The following is a 16416-nucleotide window of genomic DNA, read 5'->3' as shown; positions in this document are numbered from 1 at the left end:
AAAGGGAAAAAATCAGGGTGTCCAAATCATATTTGTATTATCAAAAGGGATTCTTGGGCCAGGTGTGGTGACTCACGCATATAATCACAACACTTTGGGAGGCTGAGGTGGAAGATTGCTTGAACCCAGGAGTTCGAGACTAGCCCAGACAGCACAGTGAGACCCTGACTCTACAAAAAATACAAAAATTAGCTGGGCGTGGTGGCGTCTGTCTGTATTCACAGCTTCTTGGGAGGCCGAGATGAGACTGCTGCTTCAGGCTGGGAGTTACAGGCTGCAGTGAGCTTTGACTGCACCACTGCACTCCAGCCTGGGTGACAGAGTGAGACTCTGTCTCAAAAACAGAATAAAAAAAAAAAAGGGGGTTGTGTGTGTGTGTGTGTGTGTGTATGGCCCTCAACATTGTGATCATTAAAAAAGGTAATTCTGGCCGGGAATGGTGGCTCATTCCTGAAATCCCAGCCCTTTGGGCGGCCAAGGTGGGCAGATAACTTGAGGTCAGGAGTTCGAAACCAGCCTGGCCAACATGGTAAAACACTGTCTCTACTAAAAATACAAAAATTATCTAGGCATGATGACATACACCTGTAATTCCAGCTACTTGGGAGGCTGAGGCACAAGAATTGCTTGAACTTGGGAGGTGGAGGCTGCAGTGAGCAGAGATTGCGCCACTGCACTCCAGCCTAGGAGACAGAGTGACACTCTGCCTCAAAAAAAACCAACATTTTTTTTATAAAATAAAAAAGGTAATTCTATTATATATGAGGAATGGAACAGCGACTGAGTGACAGAGACTTGTTCTCAATGGGCCACAAAGTTATTCTTGTCACCAAAAAAAAAAAAAAATATGAACTGTAATTTGAAATATGCAGCCACCAAAAATACTAACAGGAGAAGAAAACAGAATGAAGAGAAAAGCTGAATGAACTGTTTCTGGCTCATCTGGATCCTCGGGTACCAAACAAGAGTGCTTTCTGCAGGAGAAATGGTGGACTGGTGCCAGAAAGATGCTTTCTGTGCATTGAGTGACTGTCTAAACTTTGGGGAACCAGGAGGCAATTAACATCAATGTGGAAAATAAAAAAGGAAAATCACTATCCGGGTTTCTGCAAATTCTAGGTGGTCATTCTGAAGCCTGGAACTAACCTCCACTGTTTCCCAAACAGCCTCAGAGAATGACACAGAAAAGGACCTGCTTCCAACCAGTGTGTCCTCTCTTTGCATGAGAAGGCGATGAATCGAGGTGATATTAGCCATGCAAAATCGTTAAAGTATACGGATTCACCTATCATTCCACCTCCCTCCAATTCCACGGCTTATGTAAAATGATGATTAACCATGGAACTTTTTCTGCCTTTTACACAGAACCAGGACAGATTCGAAAGCAGGCTAAAAGCCAAAGCAGCCTGTTTCTCTTGTGTTACTTCAATTCTCTGTGAGTTGCTTTACTTTCCATAACAACTCATAGGGTCTCCAGGTTGAATCTGCCTGCCTTTCCGTTCTTTCTGCTGTTCCTTCTTTATGTACAGCAAAGAGGGAAAAGCAAGTCATAACAGAAAAATTAGGAAAATTGGACTGATTACTTTGTCCAACTGTAAGCCACTCAAATGAAGACAACTAACAGATGTTGAAAAATCACCTCCACCTGCTGACATGAACTCACTTGATAGAACTACCAAAGTCAGAACTCAGTACATCAAATGGGAGAGCAGGTTTCTGGCTTTCTCAGGGAAAATAACTTCTTAAAATTATAAGAGAAGTATTAACAAAGACCCTCTGGAGACAGCCCAGAAAAAAACCAATCAAAATGATTAAAAAGATGGAAAATAAATTCTGTGAGGAAAGGTTAAAGGACATGGAATTGTTTAGCCTGAAGAAAAGGCAGGTAAGGAGTAATCTGATTAAAGCCCCTCATATGTGGAAGATGCTGACTAGCTCCTCTCAATGTCCAGAGAAGACCAAACAAAGGAAATTGGTTTAAATTAAAGCCTTAGAGACGTGAGTTGAATAGACAGGAGACATTCCTTAACTTTCAGGATGATTTTTTAAAGAAACGGATTGGGCTGCCATACATCGTGAATTAGACCGGAAATTTTCTGGAAGAGACAGCCATCTGTCCTGAAATAGTTTAAACTCTGAGATGCCAGAAAAGAATGGCCTGGCATACTGTCTAGGCAGTACGACTCTGAAGTTTGTTTATTCTCTAGAATGCTTGCTTCTTTCACCGCCAGCATTAAATTCTCCTAAAAAGTTTATTTCTGAAGCCTCAGGAAAGAAAAAGTCACATAACTGTAAAAAAGAGGCAGGTTCTGAATTTAACACAAAAATACTTTCACTTAAATTGCTCTTACAGCTTAATGACATGCTATGACTTAAAAGCATGGCAGCTTCCTTGCTATTAACTCAACTTGCCCCAAGATTTTGAAGAAAGGATGTGTTGGTTCTGAGAGTGCACTGATGACCTGAATGATATTATATTGTCAACTGGATCACGGCTGCGCTTGACAGTCACACAGAACAGGGAAAGGAGGACAAGCTCAGCACACTCATCAAATGTCCTTCTGTGCATTGGTGGCATTCACTAAAACCCTGTTTTTCTAAGTTAAATGAAAATCACCAGTGGCCTGTCGCTTTGGTAACTGGCATGCCTGGCCAGTGAGTTAAAAACCTCCATGAGCCTTGGATTGGTGAGAGGAGTCTACCTTTCTCAGTTTGGCAGGTGAGCAGTGATGAAATCTACGGATACATCATGATACAGCAACTTCAGTCTGTCCCTAGACCCCAACTCCTGCCTTGGACCTCCACTTCGTTTGATTCCAAAAGGTGCAATAAGACCATCATGAGAAAGTGTCCCTAGAGTTGTGTGACATGGAAGTAATGCTGGAGCCGCAGAACAAACCATGCAGACCAAGTTGTGTCTTTCCGGGCCTTTGACCAGTTCATATGTTCGGGGCTTAATCTGTTCTACTTTTCTAGATCTGGTTAACAGCTAAACAGTCATTCTTGAAAAATATGTATCAGATCATGTCACGCCTCTCTGTTCCATACTTTTTAACAGCCTCCCAGCCTCAATGATGGGGCCCTTATGATCTGGTCTGTGCCTAATTTTCCATATTCAAAACCCTTACCCCTGCTACCTGGGTTCAAAATCCTGTTTTTAAACCCTACTTGCTAAATGTGTGACTTTGGTCAAATTATTTAATCTTTCTGTACCTCAGTGTCTTTATTTGTACAATGGAGGTAACAGCATTACCTGCTTCCTGCGTTTTTTGTAACTATTCAATGAGTTGTTAAAGTATTTGGAATAATTCCTGGCACACAGCAGCTGCTCGGTAAGTGCTATCGCTACTGCCGTTATTATTTTATGAGGAATGTGGTAACGACAATTGTACTCTAAGCTTACAACAACTGTAAAACGCTGTATCAACCTTCCCCTCCTTATCCCCCTTACATTTATCCAACCTATTATGTGCCAGGTACTTCTTTAAGTACTTTACAGACATTATTTTGGTTTCTAACTTCTTCTTAGCTTAAAGTAATAACATTTAAGTAGCATTACAAGAACACTCTTATTATATCATGAACACTAGCAGCTAATATTTACCAGGTGCTTATTACATGCAAGCATTGTGCTGAGAGTGGTATGTGCTTTCACTTCATTTGCAGAAATCCCATAAGGCTGGTGGTATTATGATTAATAGCGGTATTAATCTTAGTGTTATTGACTAGTAAGAAAACTGGGATTAGAGACATTGAGTAACTTGCTCAAGATCACTGATATGGTTTGGATCTGTGTCCCCACCCAAATCTCATGTGGAATCATAATCCTCAATGCTGGAGGAGGGGCCTGGTGGGAGGCGACTGGATCATGGAGGTGGATTTCCCCCTTGCTGCTCCCGTGACAGTGAGTGAGTTCTCATGAGATCTGGCTGTTTAATGTGCAGCACCTCCCTTTCCCTTTCTTCTTCCTTCTCTAGCCATGTAAGGCATGCCTGGTTCCCCTTTGCCGTGATTGTAAGTTTCCTGAGGCTTTCCCAGTCATGCTTCCTGTATAACCAATTAAACCTCTTTTCTAATAAATTACCCAGTCTCAGGTAGTTCTTTATAGCAATGTGAAAATGAACTAAAGGAGGCACGGGAACCAAGAGGTGAAGTGAGGCTTAGAACAGCAGGTCTGTGCGACTCTTATTTTGTATGCTCTCTGCTACTTCATGCCACAGGCATAAGAGGCCTTAGCATCATTCACTGAAACAGTCACACTGCATGGAGAAATGGATGTGGTAACAGGAAAAGTCTTGAAACAATTCCCTTTAGCTAACCCCAAGGCCAGTCCGCACAGGACACCCTGCATCTGCGACATAAATCTATCTATCTGCACTCTTCGGCACTCTGAATAGGAACTGCCAATGGCCAACACAGCAAGAACTGAGAGGCATGAACAAGACAGCAGGTCCAAGGAGAAATGCTGTCCACCTCCCAAAGCCCTTACTTTTCTTTGCCTGATCCTTTGCCATGGCAAGGTAATAAACACACTTGGATTTATCTTGACTTTAACACAGCTAATGAAGTCTTTATCATTTAGTAAAAATAAATGAAAGTTTTTATTTCTATGGTACTAAATTGACTCTTAAACTTTTGAAGTGAATGTGTAAAACATTTCTTTCTTTTATCCCTTCTTGGGGATTTGTAATTGCAGTTTAACTGGTGCCGTTTCAAGAACAATTTTAACCTTGAATTGCAAATGTGTTGGCTGGAAGTGTATATAAATCATTTCAACTTAGTTTTTATTATAAAAGTATGATAGAGAATAATTAGTTTTTAATCTGTCAGTTCGAATCAAAGGCAAGTCGAAATCTCTTCATGCCATTCGTGTACAGCAAGAGCTCCTGTCCACAAGATCTGGGCAGGGCACCGTTGTGGATGAAAGGGAGAAATGAGGGAAAACCAAAAGTAATGTAAGTATGAGCCATTAAAAGGCTGGTATGCACAATACTTTAAGAGATGGGCATACGATGGCAATAAAACAAAACCAGAGTCCATTATTAGCACAGTAAGAACCCAAGGATACAAACTAGGAACTGGAAAATCTCACCTAAGACCATGGAGTTAGCTTCACCATACATCTGAAGGATGACAGGACAGGTCCTGTTTGTTGCCTCATTATTAAGCAAGACAATGATAATGGAATATTAAATTCCCAGTAGCCTGGAGCATCCAAAATTTTACTTACTGAACCACAGCTGCAAACATAAAATCTAAGGACAGCTAGCTAAATGCAGGGCCATGTCCCTTCTGTGGCTACAGTCCATTCTGCATGAAGGTGATTATAGAAAGGGCTTTATAGAAAGAAAAGGACTTAGCCATAATTAACAAAGAAAGCTATCTCTTTTGGATTAATGATGACATCTTCACCCCACCATTTAAAAACCTTCTTTATTCACATGCACTGCACGTCATGTGTTGAAATACAAACATTCTCAATTAAGTGACTCACCAGTTGTCATGGCCTTGAGATAAACCTTACAGCTGTGACAGCCAGTAGCCACATATGGCTGTTCCATTAGAAATACAGCTAGCCCTACATTTGCAGTGATAATATTTTGGATACACTGGATTCAATAAACTATACTATTAAAATTATTTTCACTTGTTTCTCTTCATATTTGTTAACATGATTACTAGAAGATTTTAAATGATGGGGCTTGTTTTACTTCAACCAGAGAGTCCTGCTTTAGAGACTTGGTGATCATTTAATACCTGCAACAACAAACAACAACCACGCCTGGTATCTCCCAGGCACTTCCTGCGACGCCAGGCACTAGTCTACGCATTTGACACATATTCCATCATTTAATCTTTATTGTGACTTCATGAGGTGGGTATTAACATCATCGTGTTACGGATGAGGAAACCGAGGCACCAAACAGTACTTGACTCATTTGGCCAAAGAATGAAGCCATAAATGGAATCCAGGCAGTTTGCCTCCAAAGCACATGCGCTTAACTTCAAAGAGCTGCTCTACTCTTTCTGACAGATACCTTTGGTTAAAAAGGGTCATGCAACTAAACCGTTTCTGTCCACTCCAGCTTACTGTCAGAAAAAAAAAAAAATCAAACATCTAAAGGTAAACAAAGTAGATGCAGTCAGACTTATTTATTGCCTTTTGATAGCACCCCCTACAAACACTTAAGTAAAATTCATGCTGGGAAGATCATAAGTAGTGGCTTATTTTAACCTTCAAGATGCTAACAGTCCTGGAAAGGAAGGGTTAGGTTAGTTGCCTATTGGCAAAGAACCATCATCTGAGAAGCACTATTCTACAATAAAACAAATCCTACTTCACTGGACTGAAAGACAGTTGTTTTCTATGACTGATCATGAACACGCTGCAGGCAACCATCTCCATGTTTTCTGCTCCTCTGACATCCCACACAAAGGCCAAGAGTGCTGCCATTTTGTTTGGGTGACACGGTCAAGGCAGGATTTTGGCTTGAGATTTTCAGGAGATGTTTAGAGGGGCCACTTAAGCCATGCTGACTACGTGGGGAATCCCAAGCCAATGTGGGGTTCCATTAGCAATGCTGTATTTTAATCTAGATTATCACGCAAGCCAGAGGTACAAGTGTGCTGGCTCGTAGGGCTGATCTGAATGTCCAGCTAAACTCACAAAAGGGAAAAAGAGAGGAAAGATGAGTGGTTGCCCATATGTACTCTGAAAGGCTTTAAAGAAATCCACATCAGACAAGCCAACACTTTGTGCTAACCATTATATTTTATGGTGAACATGCTCGAATTTTCATTGAGTGCAGGCACCCAGGTTGGATGACAGGGAAGAAAAGAGAGAATAATACAGAAGTAGAGGAATGAAGGACTAGGAATGTTTTTCTGTCAGAGGCAGACATGGAATTCCTGACTACTTGGCTTTTCCGAACTGGCGGTTCGCCTTTCTGAAATGAACATTCTGTGCTAACTTCAGAAAGAATGTTGGCAGGGTCAGGATGGGAAGGTCTGAAGCGATAATACTTGAATGGTGAATGCTTTCCTTTCCAAGGGCTGACACAGCTGTGACCTCCGCAAAGTCAGCCAGCAAGGATCCAGTTTGGCCACATGAATATGAGCTGTTTTCCTCCCTTGGGAGACAGAGAGGGACACATGAAGCGGTGTCTGATAAAAGTAAAGTATTATAAAATGGTTTGTAGCAAAGAACCTGGAAAGCAAATGTGATTAATTTCTTTTCTATTTCCCCGAAACACAATATCTACAGAGAAGTTATATATTGGAGGGCAAATAAACATCTTCCATTATTTCTTCTCTTTGAATGTATGGGTGGCAGAGAGTGGAATAGTGAACAGATATCAAAAAAAACCACTTTCTCAGAAACCCAGACAAAAATGGTGCTCAAAATGCTTCTAAAAGGCAAACACTTGGCAAAACATCCAAGCCCCGAACTCTGTTTTTTGTTTCAAATCTGGAGCTATAATGAAACCCAGCATATGTTAATGGTCCTTATTTCTCTCCAGCTAATCAACTTCAACTCTCTCCCTCTCCTTACATGGCATTCTATATAAAAAGTAGCCAAATCAGTATTTCTTAACTTCGTTATCTCAAACCTTTTTTTTCTCTCTCTTTTTTTTTTGAGACAGAGTCTCATCCTGTCATCCACACTGAAATGCAGTGGCGTGATCACAGTTCACTGCAGCTTTGACCTCCTAGACTCCAGTGATCCTTCTCTCTCAGCCTCTCATGTAGCTGGGACCACCAGACACGTGCCACCATGCCTTGCTAATTTAAAAAATTTTTTTTGTAGAGAGGGGGGTCTTGTCATGTTGCCCAAGCAGGTCTCGAACTTCTGGGCTCAAGGGTTCTTCCCACTTCATCCTAACAAAGTGCTGGGATAACAGGCCTGAGCCACTGAGCCCAGCCACAAACCTTTCAGGCTTTCAAGACAAAAGTATTTATTAATTAACAAAAAAAAAGATCTTGAAAAAAAATCCCTTTCCCCAACCCTGCATATATAAATATTTGTGTTGGAGTTTTATCTTTTTTTTTTTTTAATGAAACAATGTTGGCATCACTGTTAGGAAGAAAACTCATTTCTTATTTCATTATCTCCCTAAGGCTGGCAGATCCTGTTCTGAAACCAAATCACCAGTCCTTTCTTTATTGTCAGGGTCGGATTAAAAGGAAAAAAAAAAATCTCAAAGTAAAATGATTGCCAAAACAGCAGTGAGGCCAAATAAAATTGTTCAGCCTGGCCTTACATGACCTAACTTGGTTAGAGGGATAGTGTCTCTACTTCTTCTAGGGAACCTGCCCCATTTACCCACTGAGAGGTAACACTGGAAGTTGCAGGATGTTATCTGGCATCTCTGATGACTCACTCAGAGATGGACATGTGACCCAAGGCCAGCAAAATGGTTGCTTGGCTAATGTCTATTCAGACCCACCTACTGGAATGCTTGACATAAGACCCAGAAGCTCAACTGGTACCAGAACAATCAGACTGGGAGAAGTGGTCATTTCTATGAATGACATCGTAAGTACCTTCCAATTTGGACAGTCCTGATTAATGATTCAAATCCAGTGTCTTATAAAACCTACCCATTGTTCCTGGCTCTATTTTCTGGAATAATGCAAAAGGAATTTTACTCTTTCTGTAATTCAATCCACGCTGAATTTTCTACAACTAACACATCCCTTCTAAGAATCATCCCCAACCATCCATTCAAACCTCATGAGGTGATTTAAAGACCTCGCATTCCCCAGATGGTTCTCCTTCCTCTGACACTGCCTCAATCCCATCTCCAATTCACCAGTTCCTACCCACAGTTAACTGCTCAGCCTAAATCAAGATGTCCCATGAAATGTGCTCAGGCCACACTCACAAGGAGGCAGTACAGTTTAGTGGTCGGGAACATGGGTTTTGGAATCAGGCAAACCCACGTTTAGTTTTTGGCTGCATCATTCATTAGCCATGAATCTTTGGGTATGTTACCCCATCTCTCCACCCCACGATGTTCTATGTGAATACCCATCTCTCAATGTTGCGTTGCCACTGATTAAGTTGATATATGGAAAGCGCTGAGTAAAATGCGTAGCACACAGAAAGAACTCGATCAATAACGTGTTACTTCCTTCCTCTGTGTCCACAAATCTCTTTCTTTTCCGAACTGTGGGTAGGATTAGTGGGCAGGACATGATCTTTGGAATCAGACCATGGCATGGCTATCAGTTTTATGACCATGGGCAAGTTGCCTTCTGTGTGGCTTAATCTCCTCTATAAAACAGGGTCATGAACAGCACCTACCTCATAAGACTGTATCATGGGGGTACAAATAGCATCTAACTCATGAGAGTATCGTTCATGAAGATGAAATGGGTCAACATATATAAAGAGCTTAGAAGACTTTCTGGCACCAAAGGTCATCATCATCAAGGATAGCTATTATTGCCTCCTCAAGACTGAATACTTAAACAATACTCAGATTTCATGCCTGCAATTCTCCTTAGTGACTTAATTTCATTTGCAGCTAAGAAATCATGTTCTATAGCTTGCACTTCTTAGGTTCAAAAACGTGTTTGTTGGAAAGACTGAAGGAATCAATGACAAGCACAGGATCTAGAACAAATTCCTTACTCGTATATTCTAGTCATGCTGGATCATTAAGTCCATACAAAACAACGAAACACAGATGCCCCACTTGAGGCAAAATAGCTACCTGATGGTAAGAGATGGGGACGGGTCTCCGGAAGACTATCCACTCCACTATTTCGCTACACGGCGGGGTGGTCAAAGAACCTGTGTACCGATAATAGCTGCCCAGGGATGCAGGCAGGAGGTCCCGGAGGACGAAGGGATCCAGAAAGGTCTCCTTCTCTGTTTGGGGAGAAAGGGAAAAGAAAAGCACAATGATAAGTCACGCCATTCTGCGCCGCAGACGCAGTCAACATCCTCGGCATGCTGGTACCACATCACAAGCCTTATGTTTGTTTATATCCTGAGAAGCACTAGCATTTGGTGGTGGGAGAGCCTCAGTAAACAAAGCAGCATTTCCCAGGGTGTGCTCTGAGGACACCAGTACCACAGTGTATTTCAATAAAAAGCAGGTTCCACCATGAACACGGTTGGGGCACATTACAGTCCCTCCCCCTTCCCCCAGGAAATAGACAAAATACTCTAGCATAGCAAAATCTCTGAGACGTCTTGCAGAAAAGAAACAAGCTTGACTTTATTTATCCCGCCCCTTCCCAACCTTGTTTCATCATAGAACTCTTCTCTAAGATCTATGAACAGATAATCAGTGGAATGAACTTTGGGACACAATGAGAGAATCATTATGAAAAGAAACTGTAAGCCACCAGTAACATGCAATTCCAAAGCTGGCTAGATTTCATTACGGTTTCACTCAAGTCCTCTCCAAATCAATGTGAAGCCCAACCAAGGTGCAACTATAAACTGAAAAAGAATGGCCCCAGGAACCAGCATTCTTTTTTTAAAAAAATGGAGGTGTCTTCAGTTAAATAGAAGGAATGACATTTAAGTTAAGACCCAACAATGATAACATGATTCATTTATAAGGAAAGCAAGACACGGAATGGGTTAGTGTCTGCTCAAGGTCACATAGCTCCTAAGAAGCAAAGCCAGGATGTGAATCCACGTGTCTTGACACCAGAGACTACACACAGTTCTGACTCAGCTAAAGAAGGCACCAAGGTTAGCCAGGTGAAAATGGAATGGTGGGGGCAAAAAAGGTGAAGAAAAACATTGTAAACAGTAGAAACAGAATGAGCCAAGACCCTGGAGCAGGAAGGAACAGTGCCACAGAGAAGATGAGGGAACTGACTTATAATTCACCCAAGCAGGCCTAGTAGACTATCTAGCTTCTTTCATGAGTCAGAGAAGGTTGTAGTCTCTCCATATATCTCCAGAGATCTAGACTTGAATGTGTATCTGGGATTCTCTCCTCTTCCCTGTTAGAGATGTAACAAGACTACTGAAGTCCTTCTCATGGGGTGCCTTAGCTCCTTCAAGGCTTCCACCATGAGCCCCAGGACAGGGTTCCAGGTGACTTCATAGACACACCTGTGCCTACAGGAACACTCTTCCTAAGCCTCCTCCCTCCTCCCTCCTCTTCTCATCTTCATGCAGAACAACTAGTGCAGGCATTTGGGCAACTGTGTATCCCAGACTCTAGAAGTCTGTATAACTAGGGGATAAGGCAAAAAACTCCAACAGAAATGAACTATATTATAGTTGAAATTGCAATTTCCTTTTGGAAAAGATTTAGTTGAAGAAGACTTAACATTTATTTAACTTTACCTATATGCCAGGCACTATTCTGAGTATTTATATGTTGCAAACACTTAAACAGAACTTACTATATGCGCCAGGCCCTGTTCTAAGAGCTTTATAAAGATTAATTTATTTATTGCTTAAAATAAGTCCATGAAGTTAGTCCTGTTATTATCCCCAGTTTACAGAGCTGGGATACAAAAACAGCTAGCTCGGCTTAGAATCCAGGCTTTTATTCTTCACATCACTATGCTCGCTTAGTTCACAGCTCTGTGAAGTATGTGCTTTCTAATATTCATTTTACAGGTGTGGAAATCTAGGCACAGAGAGGTTAAATAACCAAGCTCAAGGTCACTAGTGAACAGCGAAGTAACGACAGTTACTCATGAGGCTCAGAAACCTTGGCTGATTCGCAGAGAGGTGTGCAGTTCATCTTTCTCTAAAAGAAAAATGTAGTATTAACCAATAAATGCAAAAGTCTTCAAATCATAGGGTTCCATAATCAAAATTACAAAAACAATTTCTGTTGTACAAAAGGCTAGAAATAACGGAACTGCCCCTCCGCCCACTGGCAACTCTGGGCTTTCATTTAAACCTGGTTACCAGCAGCCTAATGACAGGGGAAATCTCTGCAAGCATGGTTGGCGGGGACTGGTTTGGCTGGGAGAAGAAAATATTTTGGCCTTTGCTTGCTGCCTCTGAGCTTCTTGGGCTGTGCAAATAGTCAACCCAAAGCCCCAGGCGATAGAGGGTGTGCGTAGGGCTTGGCACCACCAACGGCAAAACTGCTACCTTCATGTCTCCCCCATGTTGTAGGTGAACTTGGGGTCACACCACAACACACCAACCTGCCTTAGGATCAAGGCTTCCAGGCCAAATGGCTTTTGAATCAGAAGAGTTTTCCTCTCGGGGCCCAATCCAATATTAAGGTTGCAGGTAAGCATGCTGTATGCTGACAGGAAGTGACAAGACAACCCCAGCAAATCCCCAGCAGCCAAGCCCCCATCTACACATACTCCAGGAAGACGCCATGGCTTTAAAGAGCATAAAAAGATAAAGCAAAAGCACCCACCCCACCCACAGGAGATTACATTTCAAAGGGGAACGCTGATTGGGCAGGGTCAGGGATCTCATGTAAGTTCTCAGCTGGGCTCATGGATTGAGCAGGCATGATGGAAACTGCGTGTGACCCCTGCTACAAACTCAGAAGGACTTCTCTATTCTTGACCAACACCAGGGCTTCAGAGGCAAGTTTGGTTTTCACTGATTAGCATGTGCAGTCAGATCTGTGGCGAGGTGGGTAGGCCAGGTACAAGGGACAGAGGTGGAGGACCTGGCTTCACTGCTAATTCATTCTACCACGATCTCTGCCACTGAATCTTAGGACTCCGTGATCCGGAATGGCCTTAGTTCAGTGGCTTATTTCAGTGGCTATGGGGGCCAAAGAATGGTCTCTTCAAACAAAATCTTACCCAAGAGCCTTGCAACTCAAATAGCTAAGTCAGCCCAGTGGCTGAAGCTAAGCAGGGGACCCAGGGACACTTTGAAAACCATCGATTTAGTCCAATTCTTTAACTTTAGGGCTGGGTAAACAGAAGAACAGGGTGAAGTAACAGACCCAAGGTCAAAAACACTTGAAGAATACAGAGACTCACATGGGACTCTTCAGGGAATCTGGAATAGTATTCCCGCACAGCAGGAAACACCTTTCAGTGCTGAAAACTGAGATCCACTGCCCTTGTCAGCGCCCCCAGCACTTGTGCATTCCTTCAAGGGTTGCTGAGGGGAGTAGATTTTCAGCCTGCTCGCGTTCAAATCCCAACTCTGCTATCTGTGAGCTGTGTGAGCTTAGGCAAGTTATGAAACCTTCCCAGGCTATAGTAGTGGAGATTATAAATAAGGCAATGCAAGAAAGGGGATCAGAAGGAGCTCAGTACACAGTACACATCTCATACATGATAGACATTATTCTTACTCTAATTGTTATTACTATTATTATTCCTCTAAGCTACCAGTGTTTTGTCATGTATTTTCTTTAATGTTTTGTGCATGTCTTTTTTTTTTTTAACTGGATTACTGCTTGTGTCCTTAAAGGCATACCATGTTAGATATATTGTCCATCAGCATGAGCAGTCTAGGTTACAGCTTTCTTTGCCAAAATTCTAGCAAAAATTGAGCTTTGAACTAACTGACATTTGATGGCTGTGTGATCTTAGGCAAAGGCCTTAACCTCTCTGAGCTACTTCCATCATCTGTAAAATGGGAATAATGAGAATATTTGCTCTCAGGGTTGCTGTGACACTTAAGCAAGTTAACAGACATAAGGGGCTTAGTACAATTCCTGGCCCATATAAGCCCAGATTTATCAAGGCAAGCATGTGTCTGGGCACAAGCCCAGCTGAGGTACGGCCTGGCTCACTCTGGGTTTTAAGCTAGGAATGAGCAATCGTTTTCCGTAAAGTACCAGATAGTACAGATTTTAGGTTTTGCAGGCCAAGAGGTGAATTTGAAGACGTTATGTAGGTACTTAAATAACAAGTACACTTCTACAACCTTATTAACTGAATTTGAAATGCTATTAATAACAGAACAATTTTCAAAATATATGCCTACTTAATGAGAATAATGTGATTCTTTTTGGGGGGAATAACATTTCACTTAATTAGAGATTGAATGTAAAAACCATGCTTAGCTCAGGGGCCATACAAAATAGACAGTGGAATGAATTTGGCCTTTGGTCACATCTTGTCTGCCCCTATTTAATTTAATTTAATTTTTTTTTTTTTTTTTTTTTTTTTTTTTTTTTTTTTTTAGACAGAGTCTTGCTCTGTTGCCCAGCTGGAGTGTAGTGGCAAAATCTCCGCCCACTGCAACCGCTGCCTCCTGGGCTCCAGCAATTCTCCTGCCTCAGCCTCCCGAGTAGATGGGATTACAGATGCACGCCACCATGCCCGGCTAATTTTTTGTATTTTTAGTAGAGGCAGGGTTTCACCATGCTGGCCAAGCTGGTCTCAAACTCCTGACCTCGTGATCCGCCCGCCTCAGCCTCCCAAAGTGCTGGGAGCATGAGCCACCACACCCAGCCTGCCTGCTCCTATCTTAACATAAGCGTTGTGAGTGGGAGGTGGAAAAGGAATCCCAAGTATTAGAAGGTTACCTTGATTGCCACAGCAAGACTTGTGGGGTTGGGGTAATTATGCTGTATGTTCAGGTGCCCCCATTATTAACTGGCAACGCATCACAGAATTCACATGAAGAATACATTATAAAATTAACTCTTGACTTGTTTCTTCCCCCGTCTCAGTTCAAGCTGAACATCAGTTTGCAGCGATCTTTCTGAAAATTTCATTGCCTGCTGCTCAGTACCACAGACAGTGCTCTGCTGATAATGGGATGCTCACAATGCTTAATTACAAATTAGAAACAATTTTAGAAATGGTAGTCCTTTATTTCTAGTACTACCCATGAGGCCTGCGTAGGTCAGAGGAGCTGAACTGGCCAGACTCAAGACTGGTAGTTCCTAAGCACAGCCACTGGGAAGAAGAAATAATGCACTTTTCAGTTGAAAACTTAAACTCTTCCATTTATAAAATCTTTTTGTTTTCTTTTTGTAAATTAGAAATAGAGTCTCACTCTGTTGACCAGGCTGGGGTGCGGTGGCACGGCAGCCTGGAACTCCTGGGCTCAAGCAATCCTCCCCACTTAGCTTCATGAGTGGCTAGAACTACAGGCATGTACCACCATGCCTGAGTAATTAAAAAAAAAAAAAATCAGTAGACATAAGGTCTTGCTGTTTCCCAAGCTGGTCTCAAACTTCTGGCCTCAAGCGATACTCCTGCCTCAGCCTCCCAAACTGCCAAAATGACAGCTGTAAGCCCGTGTGCCTGGCTGATAAAATCTTAATAAATGTAGATATTATAAAATGGGGAGAAGTGCTAGAGCTAGGTCTCCTGGATATGAATCCTAACTAGTCTACTTGAAGGTTTGACCTGGAAAGAGTTACTTCACCTCTGTGTAACTGTTTTCACATCTGTAAAATGGGATGATAACACTGACATTATGAGAAGGTTCTGAGTGTGAATTAAATGAGTTAACATCAGGTAAGGGCTTAACAGAGTGCTTGCCACAGAGCTTGTTAAATAAATCTTGCTACAAAAGAGCAGTGTGACTCCATGCCCATCCTGATCAGTGCATTCTGCCTTCAACTTTTATCATAATTAGTCATTTTAATTCAAAACATTCCTGTCCCAGCCACTTACTAGTTGAGAAAAATATTTGAAATACTATTTATACCACCATTCATTCCATTATATCATAATAAGCAGGTACTGTGCCTTACTAGATAAAAGAATTGAAAAGAAATGAATCTTGTCTTCCACTTTCAAGGATCCTGGGTGCTGTATGCAGACAATATTATATTTTAATAATTAATTGTTCATCAAAGAAAAAGATGACGAACAGGGATGCTAAATTCAAAGTTATTCAAATTGCAAAGATGAATAATGTATGACTTTTATATTAAATACACACTGTATTAAGTAGCCTACGTTTCACCCAACTCTTTCTTTCATTTTTAAGCATTTTGAATGACAATATGAATAATCAGTTAGGGGAGGTTTATTTAGAAAAAGAAATACCTTATTTGAATGCAAACGGTTTATATCTGAAGATGATTAAATTTTTCTTATCAATTAGGAAATTTTGTATGAGGGCTTTAAAGTCATGGTCAACCATTAAACCCAGCACAGCCCGGTTATCCCTGCAGTTTCCTTTCAACATTAAATTATATCTGGCTGGTTCTGTTCAATTTCTTATTTCTGATAGCAGTGCCAGGAGGCAATTTTTAATTAAAGAAAATTTGAAAGATTCAAACATGCATAATTGGATTAAAAATGTGATCATTAAAACATTAGATGATAATCAGCTGATTGATTGCATTTCTCGGTGTGTTAATAACCTAGTATTTTCAATGCTTTGGTTATATAGGAAAAAAAGAAAGCTCTTTATAAAACATGATGAACAATCAATGTATAGAAGAGACCTGTGCAATGGTCAGAAATTGCAGAAGTACACTGAACACACACACACACACACACACACACACACACACACACACACACACA

The 16416-nt window shown here is 41.5% G+C and overlaps 1 protein-coding gene across 4 annotated transcripts in view; it reads right to left on the bottom strand.

Moving 5' to 3' along the window:
• PTPRG (protein tyrosine phosphatase receptor type G) overlaps nucleotides 1-16416 on the bottom strand; it is a 764493-nt gene that overhangs the window by 133263 nt on the left and 614814 nt on the right. For all 4 annotated transcript variants that reach the window (XM_032289599.1, XM_032289601.1, XM_032289600.1 and 1 more), the window contains one exon: nucleotides 9720-9877. In XM_032289599.1, the coding sequence (XP_032145490.1) occupies nucleotides 9720-9877 (158 nt within the window). The remainder of the gene's footprint in view (nucleotides 1-9719; nucleotides 9878-16416) is intronic.

The sequence above is a fragment of the Sapajus apella genome, unplaced genomic scaffold (assembly GCF_009761245.1).
Source record: "Sapajus apella isolate SASKATOON/1434 unplaced genomic scaffold, GSC_monkey_1.0 scaffold23, whole genome shotgun sequence".
In the NCBI taxonomy this organism is placed as follows: Eukaryota; Metazoa; Chordata; class Mammalia; order Primates; family Cebidae; genus Sapajus; species Sapajus apella.
The sequence above is the reverse complement of the archived record's forward strand: the minus strand, read 5'-3'. Positions and strand labels throughout refer to the sequence as shown.